General features: G+C 41.2%; 1 protein-coding gene across 1 annotated transcript; it reads right to left on the reverse strand.

The window, feature by feature from the left end:
- Positions 1-10500: 10500 nt before the first annotated feature.
- On the reverse strand, positions 10501-13079 carry FBXO48 (F-box protein 48). Its single transcript, XM_068675661.1, has 3 exons — positions 12930-13079; positions 12285-12621; positions 10501-10880 (listed from the first exon to the last, which is right to left on the reverse strand). Exons 2-3 carry the CDS (start codon positions 12585-12587, stop codon positions 10719-10721), a joined length of 465 nt encoding a protein of 154 aa, XP_068531762.1. The 5' UTR covers positions 12588-12621; positions 12930-13079; the 3' UTR covers positions 10501-10718.
- Positions 13080-13081: the final 2 nt, after the last annotated feature.

The raw sequence follows: 13081 nt of genomic DNA on the forward strand, positions 1-13081 counted from the left end.
AGAACAGGCACCTCTTTTCTGCACCCCAGCACAGAGTTCCTCTGACACTTCTGAAACTCCATAGGTATCAGCTAGTGCACTGTGATGAGATTTGGACCTCAGAGGATTTCACCAGCCCCAAAGGTCTTGGGTCTTAAATTAGGCTCATAGCTCAGGTGCCCTTTGTATTGTTTCTCCCTCACTTGAACCCCAATTTCTTTGTTTATGGAGTCAATAGACAGTTTGGCCTTTATTATTTATTTTTTTAACCACAAAGTGCTTGGAATTTCAGGATTTGCAGCCCTCAGCGTATCTATGACCTCAGTGGTAGAGCACAGTGAATACTGGCAATTGTCCATTATCGTAAAGGAAACATGAATTTTGCTCAAGAAGTTTCTTGTCCTTGGGGTTGAATCTGGGTAGGTCTCCTGTAAGCGTGGTAGAGCACCCCGTGCACTTCCTTGAATTACCTCAGGTAAATGATCAGATCCTGTTCTTTAATAAGCTGAGTGTCTCCTCAGAAATAACAAAGAAAATGCAGTCCCACTGAGGCAGCAGGCTGGCACAGACAGCATCCTCACGTCCATTTAGGACATCAGAGGAAATGGGCTTCTAGCAGGCATTTCCTGTGTCTCACGCAGGCTGACAGGATCGCTGAAGCCTGGTCTGTCGTTCTGAGGAAGGAAGCCTCATGGCGCAAAGATACAGTGTTTGCTCAGCCCTGCTTTCTTGATAATTGCTTTGTGGTTGCTGCTCATTTTTGCTTCAGAGCTCACTAACGCAAAAATACCCTACAGCACAGGAAAATGAAAAATAGAAACTCACCCAACTTAGCAAACAAGGGGTGTAACTGTCTATTTAAAAAAAATAAAAAAGTTTTACTAGTATTTTACCTTGTCACTTTTCTCTGGACCCAGTTAAGGGTACAATTGCCCACTTACTAGTGGTGTTTTCTCTGGTAGGCAATGGTAATCAGTGTATTTGTGGAAGAGCTCTGGTGTTTGCACCAGACTATGCCAGTAAGTTCTCTCAATATGGACCCTCAGGTGGTTCTTTTTAACATACATCATGAGGATTTAAAGCTGTCTTTCTTTCTTGGAGAAAGATTGGAAATTTATGTTTGATGCTACCCTACTCTCATTTCCTTTCCATAAATGCTTTTATTTGCCTGACACTGGTACTATAAATGACTCCAGACTGTTCTTTCTTTAAATCAAGTTCTCACAAGTCTTCACATGAATAATGAGCTTCATGTTCCAGGATGAATGTGTTCTGGTGCATCCTCAAAACAGTCACAACAAGGAAAAAAAAGTATATTTCAGCAGGGCCCAGCCTTTTTTTGGTTGAGGCACCTCTCTGATAACCTTTTCACAAGGAATGAATTGGAGACAGGTGTTAATATGGAGCTAGTTTTCAAAGATGCTCCATTTTCAAACTCATGGCAGTGCTTTTGAAAATCAAAGGAGGTCTCTCAATGCCACCAGTAGTTGGACCTTAAGAATTGTGTGTGATATGACTAGAATTGTCACAACCCTTGAACAGAATCAAGTCATTCAGCAGACAGCCACTGGAGTTGCAACAAGGTGACAAAGGCTACTCAAATAGATGTCTGTGAATAAAAAGGAAGATTAGTTTTATGACAGTACAATTTCCAGAGATACCAAATAGGTCTTGTCCAAGGGAATTAAATGTTAAAAAGCAACTACAAGTATATAGATTATGAGGCCAGTCCAGTCACTCCGGAGATGTGGAAGGAAAGAGGCACATACTGAATGCTTGCACTAGAGAAGAGAGAGCAGGCCTAGCACAAGGAAATAATAACTGCAAGAGAAAAAAAAAAAAAAAGAGTAGGCCTTCACGTTCCATGCTTCCTCCATCTGTTTTTACCTTCTATTTAATCATACTTCCACACACGCAGCAAATATTTTTTCAACACCAGTTCCTTTTCTCACTTTTGACATGAATTACTCTTGTGTTGTAGACTAACGGACAGCAAGAAAAAAGAACCAACCAAACGTACAAACAAAAACATTGTGGAGAAGGACTATATTTATAGCCTTCAATTACTGTAAGACATGTCTGATATCATCTACAAGAAAGATCCTCTTTTGCTAGTGCTTGACTTGCCATAGTTTTCCCTCCCCTGGAATGCTGAACAAGTGGTTACTACAGCCAGGTTTTCAGGGATATTTACTAATTATGCAACCAAAAAAACATATGTAAACACAAACCTCCTTATTCCGTGGTTTAATAGAAAAATGAGTAAAGCAAACCACTTTTGCATACACTGAAAAAATAATATCCCTAAGAACTGCAACAGCCTAAGAATCATTCAGCCACAGGTGTTGCTTCTTCCCATAATCTGATAACCTCCCACCCCAGGTGGAGGTAGTTCTGTTTTCATGTGTTTATAGCAGTGGATTTCAAGAGCTTTTTACTTTTTCTGTGTTATGACTTTCTCTTGAAGGGTAAGGTTAGTATTATTTTGTTGATAAATGTCATTAATCTTGTTTTTTTTTTTTTTTTTTTTTTTTTTTTTTTTTTTTTTTTTTTTTTTTTGCAGTGTATTGTCTTTGCTTCTACATGAAAGAATGAAAATGTAGTTTTAGATGTGTAATTGTTGTTTGTTTATAAGTCTTTAACGTAATTTTGTTCATAAGGAAGAGGAAAAAACAGTGAAGGCTTCTGAGGTATAATTTAGCACGTACTATCAAGTTTTTCTTCTAGATGAGGTTTGTATTTGTGGTTATGGTACAAATAATGCTTTAGTGCAGTAATACTGTTTGTGTTTATGGTTTTAGATAGATTTTGTTTTATTACAAATGCTAAATAACAGGGTTTTTTTTGTTTGTTTGTTTGTTTTTTTTTTTGCTAACTTGTTCTCAAATGCTTTAGAAGGTCATAGAGGTTATTTTAAGGTTAAGGAACTTGCTGTACAGGGGTCTGGGTAACTGTTGTCCTTTGTAATGTGCCTCTATTTCTTCTGAGTTTTAGGCTTGAATGATAACTAAGTTCCTTAGATGTCCTTTTTAGCAAGGGCTGAAAAACTTGTATTATTCTTATGTTGTTGTTCTTCTTCTTCCTTTGAAACTGTAAAAGAAAATAGAAGTGAAGCATGAAAAGCAAAAGGAGTAGATAACAGTCCTATGCTGGCTTTTGCAGTCAGTATTTCTGTAAATGCCTTCAGTTTGCATTTCAAAAAGTGTAGATATTTTGCTTGTGAACTGTTGTGGTCTTGTTGCTCTATAGAGGTTTGATTGTACTCGGTATGAACTTCTGTGCACAGTAGAAAGCTTGAAGCTGGGCTTCTAATTTTCCTCTCCTATTTGGGTTTCCTGCTGCCTGAGAAGGGGATACGTGCTGTAGTTTTTTCTTCTCACCAAACAGCCTCTCTTCTTGGAGTTAGGGGTTTGGTAGTTTTAGCAGTCTGAGAAAGCTGTGTTGAATTTGTCCTAGGTTAAATAAAAGAGGAATGTGTATGTGCTCTTATGTGTTAGCAATATGCTGCAATATTCTTCTCTGTTTCTTTTCAAAAGCTATGATAAAATAAAAAGCTTCTGTTTTGAAGGACTGCTTCTAGATTATATAAGTAATCAATTATATACTTATATTACTTAAGCTGTATGCTGAGCATTTCTTAATTAAGTGCCAGATCTTCTCCCTTCAGCAGCAGGACATGGAGTGGAAAACTGTTCTGCTTCTTGTGGACTGATGTTGATAATGAATAAAGCTGCTTTCTCCACTACCCAGCAGCATGGTTGAGTATCTAGCTGCTATCCTTCTGGTTTTACTAGTGTGACAACGTGGAGCACAAAGATGACTTAAAAAGCAAGCAATAGGGGTAGGATCAGTGTTCTGAATGCTAATGTGCTGGTGCTTTTCCAGATTTCTTTGCCTTACAGCCACATGTGGCTCAGCTGCTCAAGGAGAGCCTCCCTGTGTTGTGGAGCCCTTGTAATGCTCCCACCTGGCCTCAGGAGTTGGTGGATTGGTGCCTGAAAGAGAACATCTCTTGCCACCTCTTTGGAAACATTCACTGGTAAAGAGGAAAATACCTTCAGCAGGAGAATGAGGCTTACTCCTGGTTGATGTGCAAAAAGAATTTGAAAGGGAGCCAACGCACAGCTATCTGTATCTGTCAGGCTTTTTTGTTGTTGTATGGGATGGTGAAGTGTGAATCTGAGGCGTGAAGATAATTTGAATGTGGTTACTTCATGACCCTTTGGAGCTATACGTTATTTTAGGAACTGCTTTATGCTTTAAAATAGTGGATTGGTAACCTGCAGGCCAAGTAAACAGAAAACACCCTTGAAAATCTTTGACTGAAGACAAGGTTCTTTTCTTGTTAATTGTTGGACTTCTTGAAATAGAAGTTCTGACTTGACATTAGAATAAGTATTTTTCCTGGATTGGAACATGGAACTTCCTGCTTTGTGTTTAGAAATGGAACTGTGGCTTTCCCCACAGTGTATCTGGCTCTGGTAGGCTTCTGACTTTCTTTCCATTCTGTTTGGGAGAGTAACAGTGTATGAAGGCTGAGTGGAGAAAGACACTTCTCATGCTTCAGCTGGCTTCCATTTTAAGTGAAGTAGGGTTTAGTAAAACTCTTCCCCTTCCCTACATACTCTGCCTCTAAGATGGTAACACAATTTCCCTCTCGTTTTTTATCCCATTACAAGATGACTGAGAATGTGGGAGGGAAAACAATCAAAGGTAAATGCTGATGAAACTGATAGTTTTTGATAACAGTTGAAAGAGAGAACTTACTATTATTATTTTATTTGCCTTCTGTGTGTTTTTCACCAAAATCTTCAATACACTGGAATTAAAGGAGAAGGGGAGAAAGAACTGGAGATCATATAGTTTAATAATAACAAAAAAATCTTAAACTTGATGCCCCAGTCTTTTCCTATCCCAAACCCAGATATTAAAAGAACATAAAGAACTTAAGAGTATTACTGTTAGCCTCTTTATCAAGCCTACAAGAATGACCTATTACAGACTACTAGAGAATCCACTATACAAATCAGTGTATAATCAGCTTTTTCATACCTCCTTCTACATAACAAGGAGAAGCTTGAAAATTCTTTAAGCACCCAGCAAGGTAAGAAAACATCAGTTTTGTCCTCCAGTGCTTCTGCTACGTGTTAAAGGAGTTGTTCTGCCCTCAAATGCTTAAACTGATGGATCTCTCTACATGCATTTTATGTGATTGTAAAAGTACAATAACACACACGTATGAAATTTTTGAATAATATGAACCATTGTCATTATCAGATATTTAACACTCTTATGCAGCTTTCTGATTAATAGAAGGAAATACTTCATTTTTCTGTTATACCAGTGGTAAAATAAAGTAATGCCTTTCTTCAAACTTAGTATTGTCATTTAAGGAAGGATTTTTTTTTTCCAGTTACATATACTGTTTCCCCTTTCTCCTCTTTCTTAGTTATTTTGAACTAAACTTCCTAGTCTAAAAGGGGCTAAGAGTTTGTGGCGATGAAACAGAGTAAAATTCAGATACCTAAACATAAATGTCTAGTGGTATTTTTAGATGTCCTACAATACATCACCACATGGTCTTTAGTCACCCCTCTAGAAGAACAGAGATTTCCTCTATCTCCTCACATCTGCTTACGGTACGTAGATGTTTGGTTGCTTCATGGGTCTCAAGTGTCATAGTCTCCCTTATTTAAGCATTTGAGTAAGTCCCAGCATGACTAGCTCTTAAGTACATGTGTTGGTAGTAGATTTGCACGTTAACTATAGTTTTAATGAGCAGTATAACTGCTCATCTGTAATGTCTACAGAATGGTGGTCTCTAAGAATAAAGGTGCGTTACGGAAGCTGATTAGTTTGGTCAAAACTCAGTATGAAACTTGACAGTACAGTTGATAACAGCAATATGCCACAAATGGATATATATAGTATCTCAGGAAATGTTGTCATTGGATCTTCCTAGCTAACTTGTGTAGTGCTCTTTTTTCTTTAGCATTATCATAGCTTCCACTATTTTTCTATTTTAAAAAGTTCCACAAATGAGCAGATGAACCAAGTTTCTGTGGGAGTACTGTCACACTCTTTTTTTTTTTTTTTTTTTTTTTTTTTTTTTTTTTTCAGCATTATCTTACGTAGCTGATATGTTTTTACCTTTCTCAGCTTTTTCCCCCCTTTTTTTTTTAGGGTTAAAAGCTAAAGGTGGCTGTTTTTTTTGTTTGTTTGTTTGCTGTTTTCCCTCTGTTTCCAAGTTGTTCCATGTATACCTTCAATTCAGACTTCCACTTGAGTCTTCCAACAAGTAGCTGATAACATCCTTTGGTCTTCTGAATTTGGTATTCTGAGGTCGCTGAGATGTTTAAAAACAGCATTTAGTACCATGGCTAATAGATTATTGTGTGGCCTGTAGTGGCAAACAGCAGTTCTTTTGGCTGTTTTTTTTTTTTTTTGTTTTTTTTTTTTTTTTTTTAAGAACTACACATGAAAATCAGCACATACGGTTCTAACAGTATTTTTAAATGTGGATCAAAAAAGCTTATGTTGCACCTGATTTGCATACCCCTGCAGGCTGGTTTTTATACATGTAAACCAGCTTTGTAAATGAATGGCTGTTGAAAGTCGGTGGCAGTAATGAACAGGACAATTCTTAGGAGTTAGAGGGGACTGCAAATAACACTACTGGTATATAGAGATGCCCTCCCAGTTCTCATCTTGATACGTTCCTCTGTTTTGCTGTCCCTCACCTCTCCCCTTCTCACCCTTCTTAGCCTTCTACCCACAGCTATAGTTTGTGTTTCTTTTGGCTTACCAGAATAATAGAAGTGGGACTGGCCACTTACCCTGAAGCCTGAGAGAGAGGAAAAAAAAAAAACACACCACCAAATAATTCTTATTTTTTTTAATGTTCCAAAGCCTCTGAGTCTCAGCTTTAAGTACAGCGGGTGATTTTGTCCAAGGTTTTTGTGGTGGACTTTGCAGTTGTTTCTCATGGTACTGCTTGTTCAGAAAAGTGTCAGGACACTCCTGAGAATCTGAAATGCCTCCATCCAAATTAACGTAGGGGGTGGAAAGGCTCAGGACAGGGGTCAGCTGCCTCAGTGCATAAGGTCTGTGAAAAATGTGATGAAGGCATGCTGATGGGTGGATTTAAGCTTCACTGCTCTGCGTTCAGATGGGATAACTCACTTGGGACCTCCCAGAGGCGAATGTGATAAAGATATGAAATGCTATTGCCTGTCCATTTGGAGAAACATTTTTCCTGACAAAATTCACTTAGAAATGTTATTGGTCTAATGAAGAAAAGTCTGTGTTAATTAAATATAATGGTGCTTTCTTTTTCAATTAGTCTGAGTGTTAATGCCAGTGGCCCTAAGCCACATCCTGCACCATGATGAAATAAAGCCACACTTACGGCTCCTCCCTCTAGAAATGGAGCACTGCAGTAGTGAGTAGTTGCAGAGGAGGTTCTAAAACCACAGACATTTTGGAAATACAGAAATAAAATATTTACCTCGGGGGACCTCAGATTCAGCTTTGATGCTGGGTATTTTGACGTTAAGCTGCGTGCAGCAGCTGGAGACATTTTGTGCAGTGGAGAACCTGCCTTTTCATCCTAGAAACCAGGCTGGTTTGAGTTGGGTGCTGGGAGAGGGTGTGGTATTTGCTCTGCACACAGACTTCACGTACTCTCTCAGAAAGCCTCTTCTGAGGGAGATTGGAGGGCAGGATGATGAAAGGCAGTAAGGCCGTGTGGCTAAGAGGATGCCTGGGTGGTGGGTGCCTGCAGCATCCTTCTGCAGCTGAAATCTCAGAGTAACGGGGTGGTGTGGGTATTTCAGGGAAGGTAGGTGGTGTATGCTAAAATACAGCTTTGCACTTCCTCAGAAGCTATGGGTAAGAGAGCTTGGTACTGAAGCAGAAGGAAGGCTTCACCGGCCACCTCAGTGTGAGGATAGCTGGTGCGTGTCCAGGTGGCTTGTACGGGAGTAGGCTTAGCAGGTGAGGATGCTCCCTGGGGAGGGATGCCTAAGCATTAGCACTAGTTTAGGCATTTTTGTTTGGAGCTAGGAGGGTGAAGAGGCAGGCAGGAATGACAGCTGGTGGTGTAGGAGGTGCTGCTGCTTGGAGGTAGGGATGCTGCTGGGGTGTGTTTAAAGGAAAGGGTGTGTTCAGCTGCTAGTTGGGCTGAAAGCTGAGTAGGTGGTATGAGGGCAAGTAGGGGAAGACCAAAAGTGATTGAAGAAGACCAAAACAGATTAAACAAAATCTCAGGAGGGAATTAAAACCTCCCTTAAGAGGGGAGAGGAAGCAAGCTTATTTTCATGAGAACTCATGCTTACTGAAAGAAAAGCATGTGGGAGATATTTGTGAGAAGCTCACACTACTGCTACTCCATGTTAAGATCTAGGCCTTGTCTGTGTAGCTGAGTGCTTAACGCCTAATGTGCTCAAAGAGGCATATGTTTGTCTCAGGATACAAAAACTGATAGCTGATGTGTAGGGAAGGGGCAGGAAGGAGGTGCTGATAACTAGCTGGGAGCTGAGGAGAGCGGTGAGAGACTATTGTACACTTCTGTATTACAATTAATAACTTGAGAATGTACTGTTAGCATTATTCATAATTTATATGCACCTCTTTCATTTCTGTCTCTCTTGAAGTTGGGGGCATGGTGAGCAGGGAGTAAGGAAGCATCTTCAGTGGAATTTTTTTTAATAAACTGTGGTAACTAGCTGTAGTCTTAGAGCAGAATAGCTAAAAATAAAGGAAGCAGTGTTCACAGTTCATTGAACTTTGCACTACACCCACCGTACTTAGCTCCAAATTACACTTTAGCCATGGTGGTAGTGTGAACTTTGAGTGTTGCACACATTACGGTTAATACTGCAGTCATCCCACAAGAACAGCATCACATCTTTAGACAGAGAAGAGAGAGGCTATGCATCTTATAAACCTTACAGCAGCAGTGTCCACTGCTACCTTACGTTATCCAGTCATCACCTGCCATGCAATGTTGTTGACAAGAACAGTGTCTGTTAGATTTTTTTAGTGATGATTTAGAAAAGTCACTGTTGCTTATGAATTGAAAAAGCTATTTTAATGGGGGAAATACAGGAAGCTAAGGGAAGTGGAACAGTTTTAGTAAACTCTGAATGCTCCAAAATAGAAAGTGAATCAAATACTATATTGCTCTTGGAAGCATTTTAAAACTACCAGCTTCACTTGGCTGTTCTGCTCTTTTTTTGCCTTGGTAAGGGCACCTAAAAGAAACAGACTGCGAGCCTAGGCTCTTACAAGAAAGGGGGATAAAAATAAGTTTTCACTAGATAGTTTGCAGTGGTTAAATAACAGTTCAAAACCATTTACAATTTCCGTATATTTATTTTCTCACTGTTGTGTTGTCTAAGTAACACCACCACCATTAAAAAATGGTATTGGATCTTAACCCAGAGGATGATGGCATTTATTTTTCCCTGAGATGAACTGCTCTGCTGCTCCATCTAGTGTTACTGGGCCCTACTAATGGAAGAGTTGGACCTTGCTTTTGTAACCCTTGCATCTAGTTTAAAGGCTGGATCTAGTGCTAGTGAACCTCGAGTTCTCAGCAGGATGCTTGTTTGTGTGTTGCCAGGAAATCTTTTGCAAAAGTCTGCAGTAGTAAACTTATTTTTCATATTAACTAAGTTTCATGAGCATGATAGAATTTTCTTTATAAAATTGGACCTAGATAGGTCACTGAATTTTATAGGAATACCTAAACCAATATGGGCTCTTCCACTGTTTTGTACTCTTCAGTGCAAAATGTAGGTGGGGAAAGATGATGTGACATTTAAACCAAACTGTAATAAACTGGTTTTGTAGTTTTTTTTTTTTTTTTTTTTTGTTAAGTAATGTAATAGGCATATCTTTTCCTAGCAGTAATTTTTAATGTCAGTGGCAAAAATCAGTGCTGGTAAAGCAGAGTTCACATGATGGGAGATCCTACCGCAGGAAAAAAAGTTTCTGAATGTTTTAACTGTGTGAGATACCCTGGCTACAATCATAAAGTTGACTTACTGTGTTGGAAGTGATTTTTTTTTTTTTTTATTCCCTATCACATTGTTATATAAGTGAAAAAAATGCGTAGCTAATGACAGCAAGGCTGGGCATTAAGTGGCTGCCTCAGTCCTACCTGTTGCTTCAATCTGTGAGTCCTAATTCAGAACTCCTACAGCTGGGTAATAGAAATGCAGAGCTGCTGAGCACCAGCGCCTCCAAGTGTGCAGGCTCAGACAAGCTCTGTGAAGGCTCTGTCCCTTGATGCGGCCCCTGGGGATGGATCAGCTGATGCTGAGGTGGCTGCCCATTCCTTTCCAGTATCTGGATTTGTCCTCCCCCCAGCCTTCCTTTGTGGAATGCCATGTTGTGCTGCTGATACGATACACGGAGTGAAACACTTTTTTTAAAAAACGTTTTTTTCCAAAAGAAGTGCAAACTGAAAGTACATTCAACATTTTCAACAATACAGCAGAATATAAAATTTACAAACATAAAATTACAACTGAATACTTAGTCTTATTTAGAATTTTACTTTTCGTATCACTCAGTCTAATAAAGTGCAAATAAAAGTATCTCTCTTTTTTTCTTCAGAGTTTTCATCACATGCTTGCAAACACAACTAATTTAAATGTCAAAATATTTACAGTTTGGCTGTCCATGAGTTGTTGATGTAAGGTTCTTGAGTTGCAAGAAGCTGTACTGGTTTCTCATCTCTCTAGTTCTGCTTCCAGGATTTCTCCCCACGTGTCAACATCCATCGGATACATGCTTTTCTCTGGCAAGTTGTTTTGTGAGTGAATGTTACTGTATTTCCCACTCAGCCATTCTTGCTTTACTTTGCTTTTCCAGTAGTTTCTTAGTAATGTGATCTGATGGAAAAACAGACAGCAAAAATCTTGGAAATAAACCAATTCAAGCTGCATTCGATATGCTTAAGTTTTACATTGGAAGAGTAGTGCCAGAAAAAGGATTTGGAACATGTCTCAGGTACCTGGACGCTAAGCCCAGAAAGCTGTACTGCTGCCAACAAGTAGACTTTTTGGTCTACTTCCATCTTTCTATCCTAAGTTAGGTAGAGAGTCACTTCTTGCCTCAGTTCTTAGAGGGTGAAGATGATGGGGAAATGAAAACCCTAAACAGGAATCAATCTTCCTCCTTAATCTTTAAAAGAAGTGGCTTTCACTTTCTCTTCCTGTTTAGGTTTATGACTTTAACCTCTTGCTTGGGCTATTAATGAAGACTGGACTGGTTCTTCTACTCAGCCAGCCTTTTAGTGCAAGAAAATGCTAGCTCAGTGTATTCCCCCTCAGTGGAGGGGAATTTGTAATAGACGCAAAATAGAGAACCAGAGGGGAGCCCTTTGGAAACTGTTGTGCAAGAGAGGAAAGATGGTTGGAGGGCAACCACTCCCTGCTCAAGGCAAGGAGTGTGGGAGTCCAGATTTTTTTTTTTTTTCTCTTTCTCACAGATCCTCTGTTCCCCTACTTGAAAATGCCCCAGCTACATTGAGGTGGAGATCACCCTTTAGATAGCTCAGAGAAGCAGTCATTGCTTCCCTGATCTACTTCAGTTTGCAGGCTGGACTCAACAGTGACAGATCCCTCCAGTATGTTGAGCTCCTCTTGCTTCAGAGAAGCTGTAACTAGGAGTGTGTGTGTGTGGGGGAGGGAGAGGTCCAAACAAACTTCACCCAGCTCCTGCTAGCTCTTTCTTTCCTGTTTTCCTACCCCAGATTCTTTCTCCCAGTTGCATGTAGCTTTGCCTCAATACATTTTGAGCAATCTGCAATGTATCCGCAGGAAATCATTCTTCACAAGCAGACTTACTCCACTGAAATACAACTAGAGAACGTACACTGGCACGCAGGCTACGTGCTTTTCTCTCCCTCTGCCCATGTGTATTAGGATTTGGGCATTCTCCCATGTTAGGGATACTCAGACTTTCTGATGGGATGAACAGACCCCAGTGTTGAGGTTATGCACACCAGCTGGATCACCCTGCTGGGATGGGCAGCTGTGGGGCCTTGAGGAATACACAGAATAGGTTGAGTGGGCCAAGGGTGGTTCTGGGTAGCAAATAGCATAAAAGAAGTAGGAAATGGGAAACTTATTTGTGTTTAACCAGGTTTCCAGTTGTTTGATTTCACCACTGAGCCACATGGGTGTTACAGGGGTTCCCCAAGCATCTTGGACAAATAAGAAGTACTGATTTGTTTCTATTATTAATCCCAGAGGCTTCTGAGTTGCCAGCACTGTGGCTCACGTTAAATTTACCTTCCACGAGTATCCATTGCCTCGATCGCAATCGATCTCTCGCTGACAGACAGCTCGCACAGTCAAGCAGTGATTTTTCCACAAGCAGTCATTATTGTCAATGGCGTGATTCCAGCTCCTGCATGTCATCGCGGCGTTGCACAGACTGCGGATATCGAGCTCGCCAAAGATCTGCAAGCTGACCTCGGGGGGCAGAAGGGCTACAAAGTCCTCGGGGCTTTCCCTTTTCCTCTTGTCAGGAGGAAGGCTGGCCGGCTCCCCGCAGGGCAAGGGCTGCTTGTTCCTCTTGGGCGTTTTCTGCATGCTTCTGAGCCCTGGCCAACTCCAGCAGGTACACCTGATAAGGGAAGCATAACAATTACCGAGCAGCCACCGTGGAAGGGCCAATATCGCCCTGCTGCCACAACAGACACCGCCAGCCCCCCCCTCACTCCTCCAGCAGCCCCAGGCGGGCGGACCGGGCACCAACCAACCACTTCTGCCCGTTTCGGCCCATTTTGGCGACGGCGTCGCGCCGGGGAGGCTCCCTGAGGTCAAACCACGCGGTTTTTGCCATTTTTTTCAGCCCTTCTTTTGCCCTTCCCGCCCTTGGCGGCGCTGAGGGGCCGCTAACGGCCGCTGCCGACCGTTACCCCCCCACCTCACCTGTGGCCCGCGCGCCGCGGCTCCCCGGCTGTTTGCAAACACCTCCGCCATCAGCCCCTCGCCGCTGCTCTCCCTAAGCGCAGTGCGCATGCGCCAGGCCCTTTACCCCGCGAGGCATGCTGGGGATTGTAGTTCTTCCCCCCCCCCCCGCC

This window comes from Anas acuta, chromosome 3 (genome assembly GCF_963932015.1).
Source record: "Anas acuta chromosome 3, bAnaAcu1.1, whole genome shotgun sequence".
NCBI lineage: Eukaryota > Metazoa > Chordata > Aves > Anseriformes > Anatidae > Anas > Anas acuta.

What these genes read in the sequence shown, in the direction of transcription:
- FBXO48 (XM_068675661.1), bottom strand. Translation starts at nt 12,587, where the DNA reads ATGCAGAAAACGCCCAAGAGGAACAAGCAGCCCTTGCCCTGCGGGGAG. An exon ending in GCAATGGATACTCGTGGAAG is followed by an intron (nt 10,881 to 12,284) that starts GTAAATTTAACG and finishes TTTTTCCATCAG; the next exon opens with ATCACATTACTAAGAAACTA.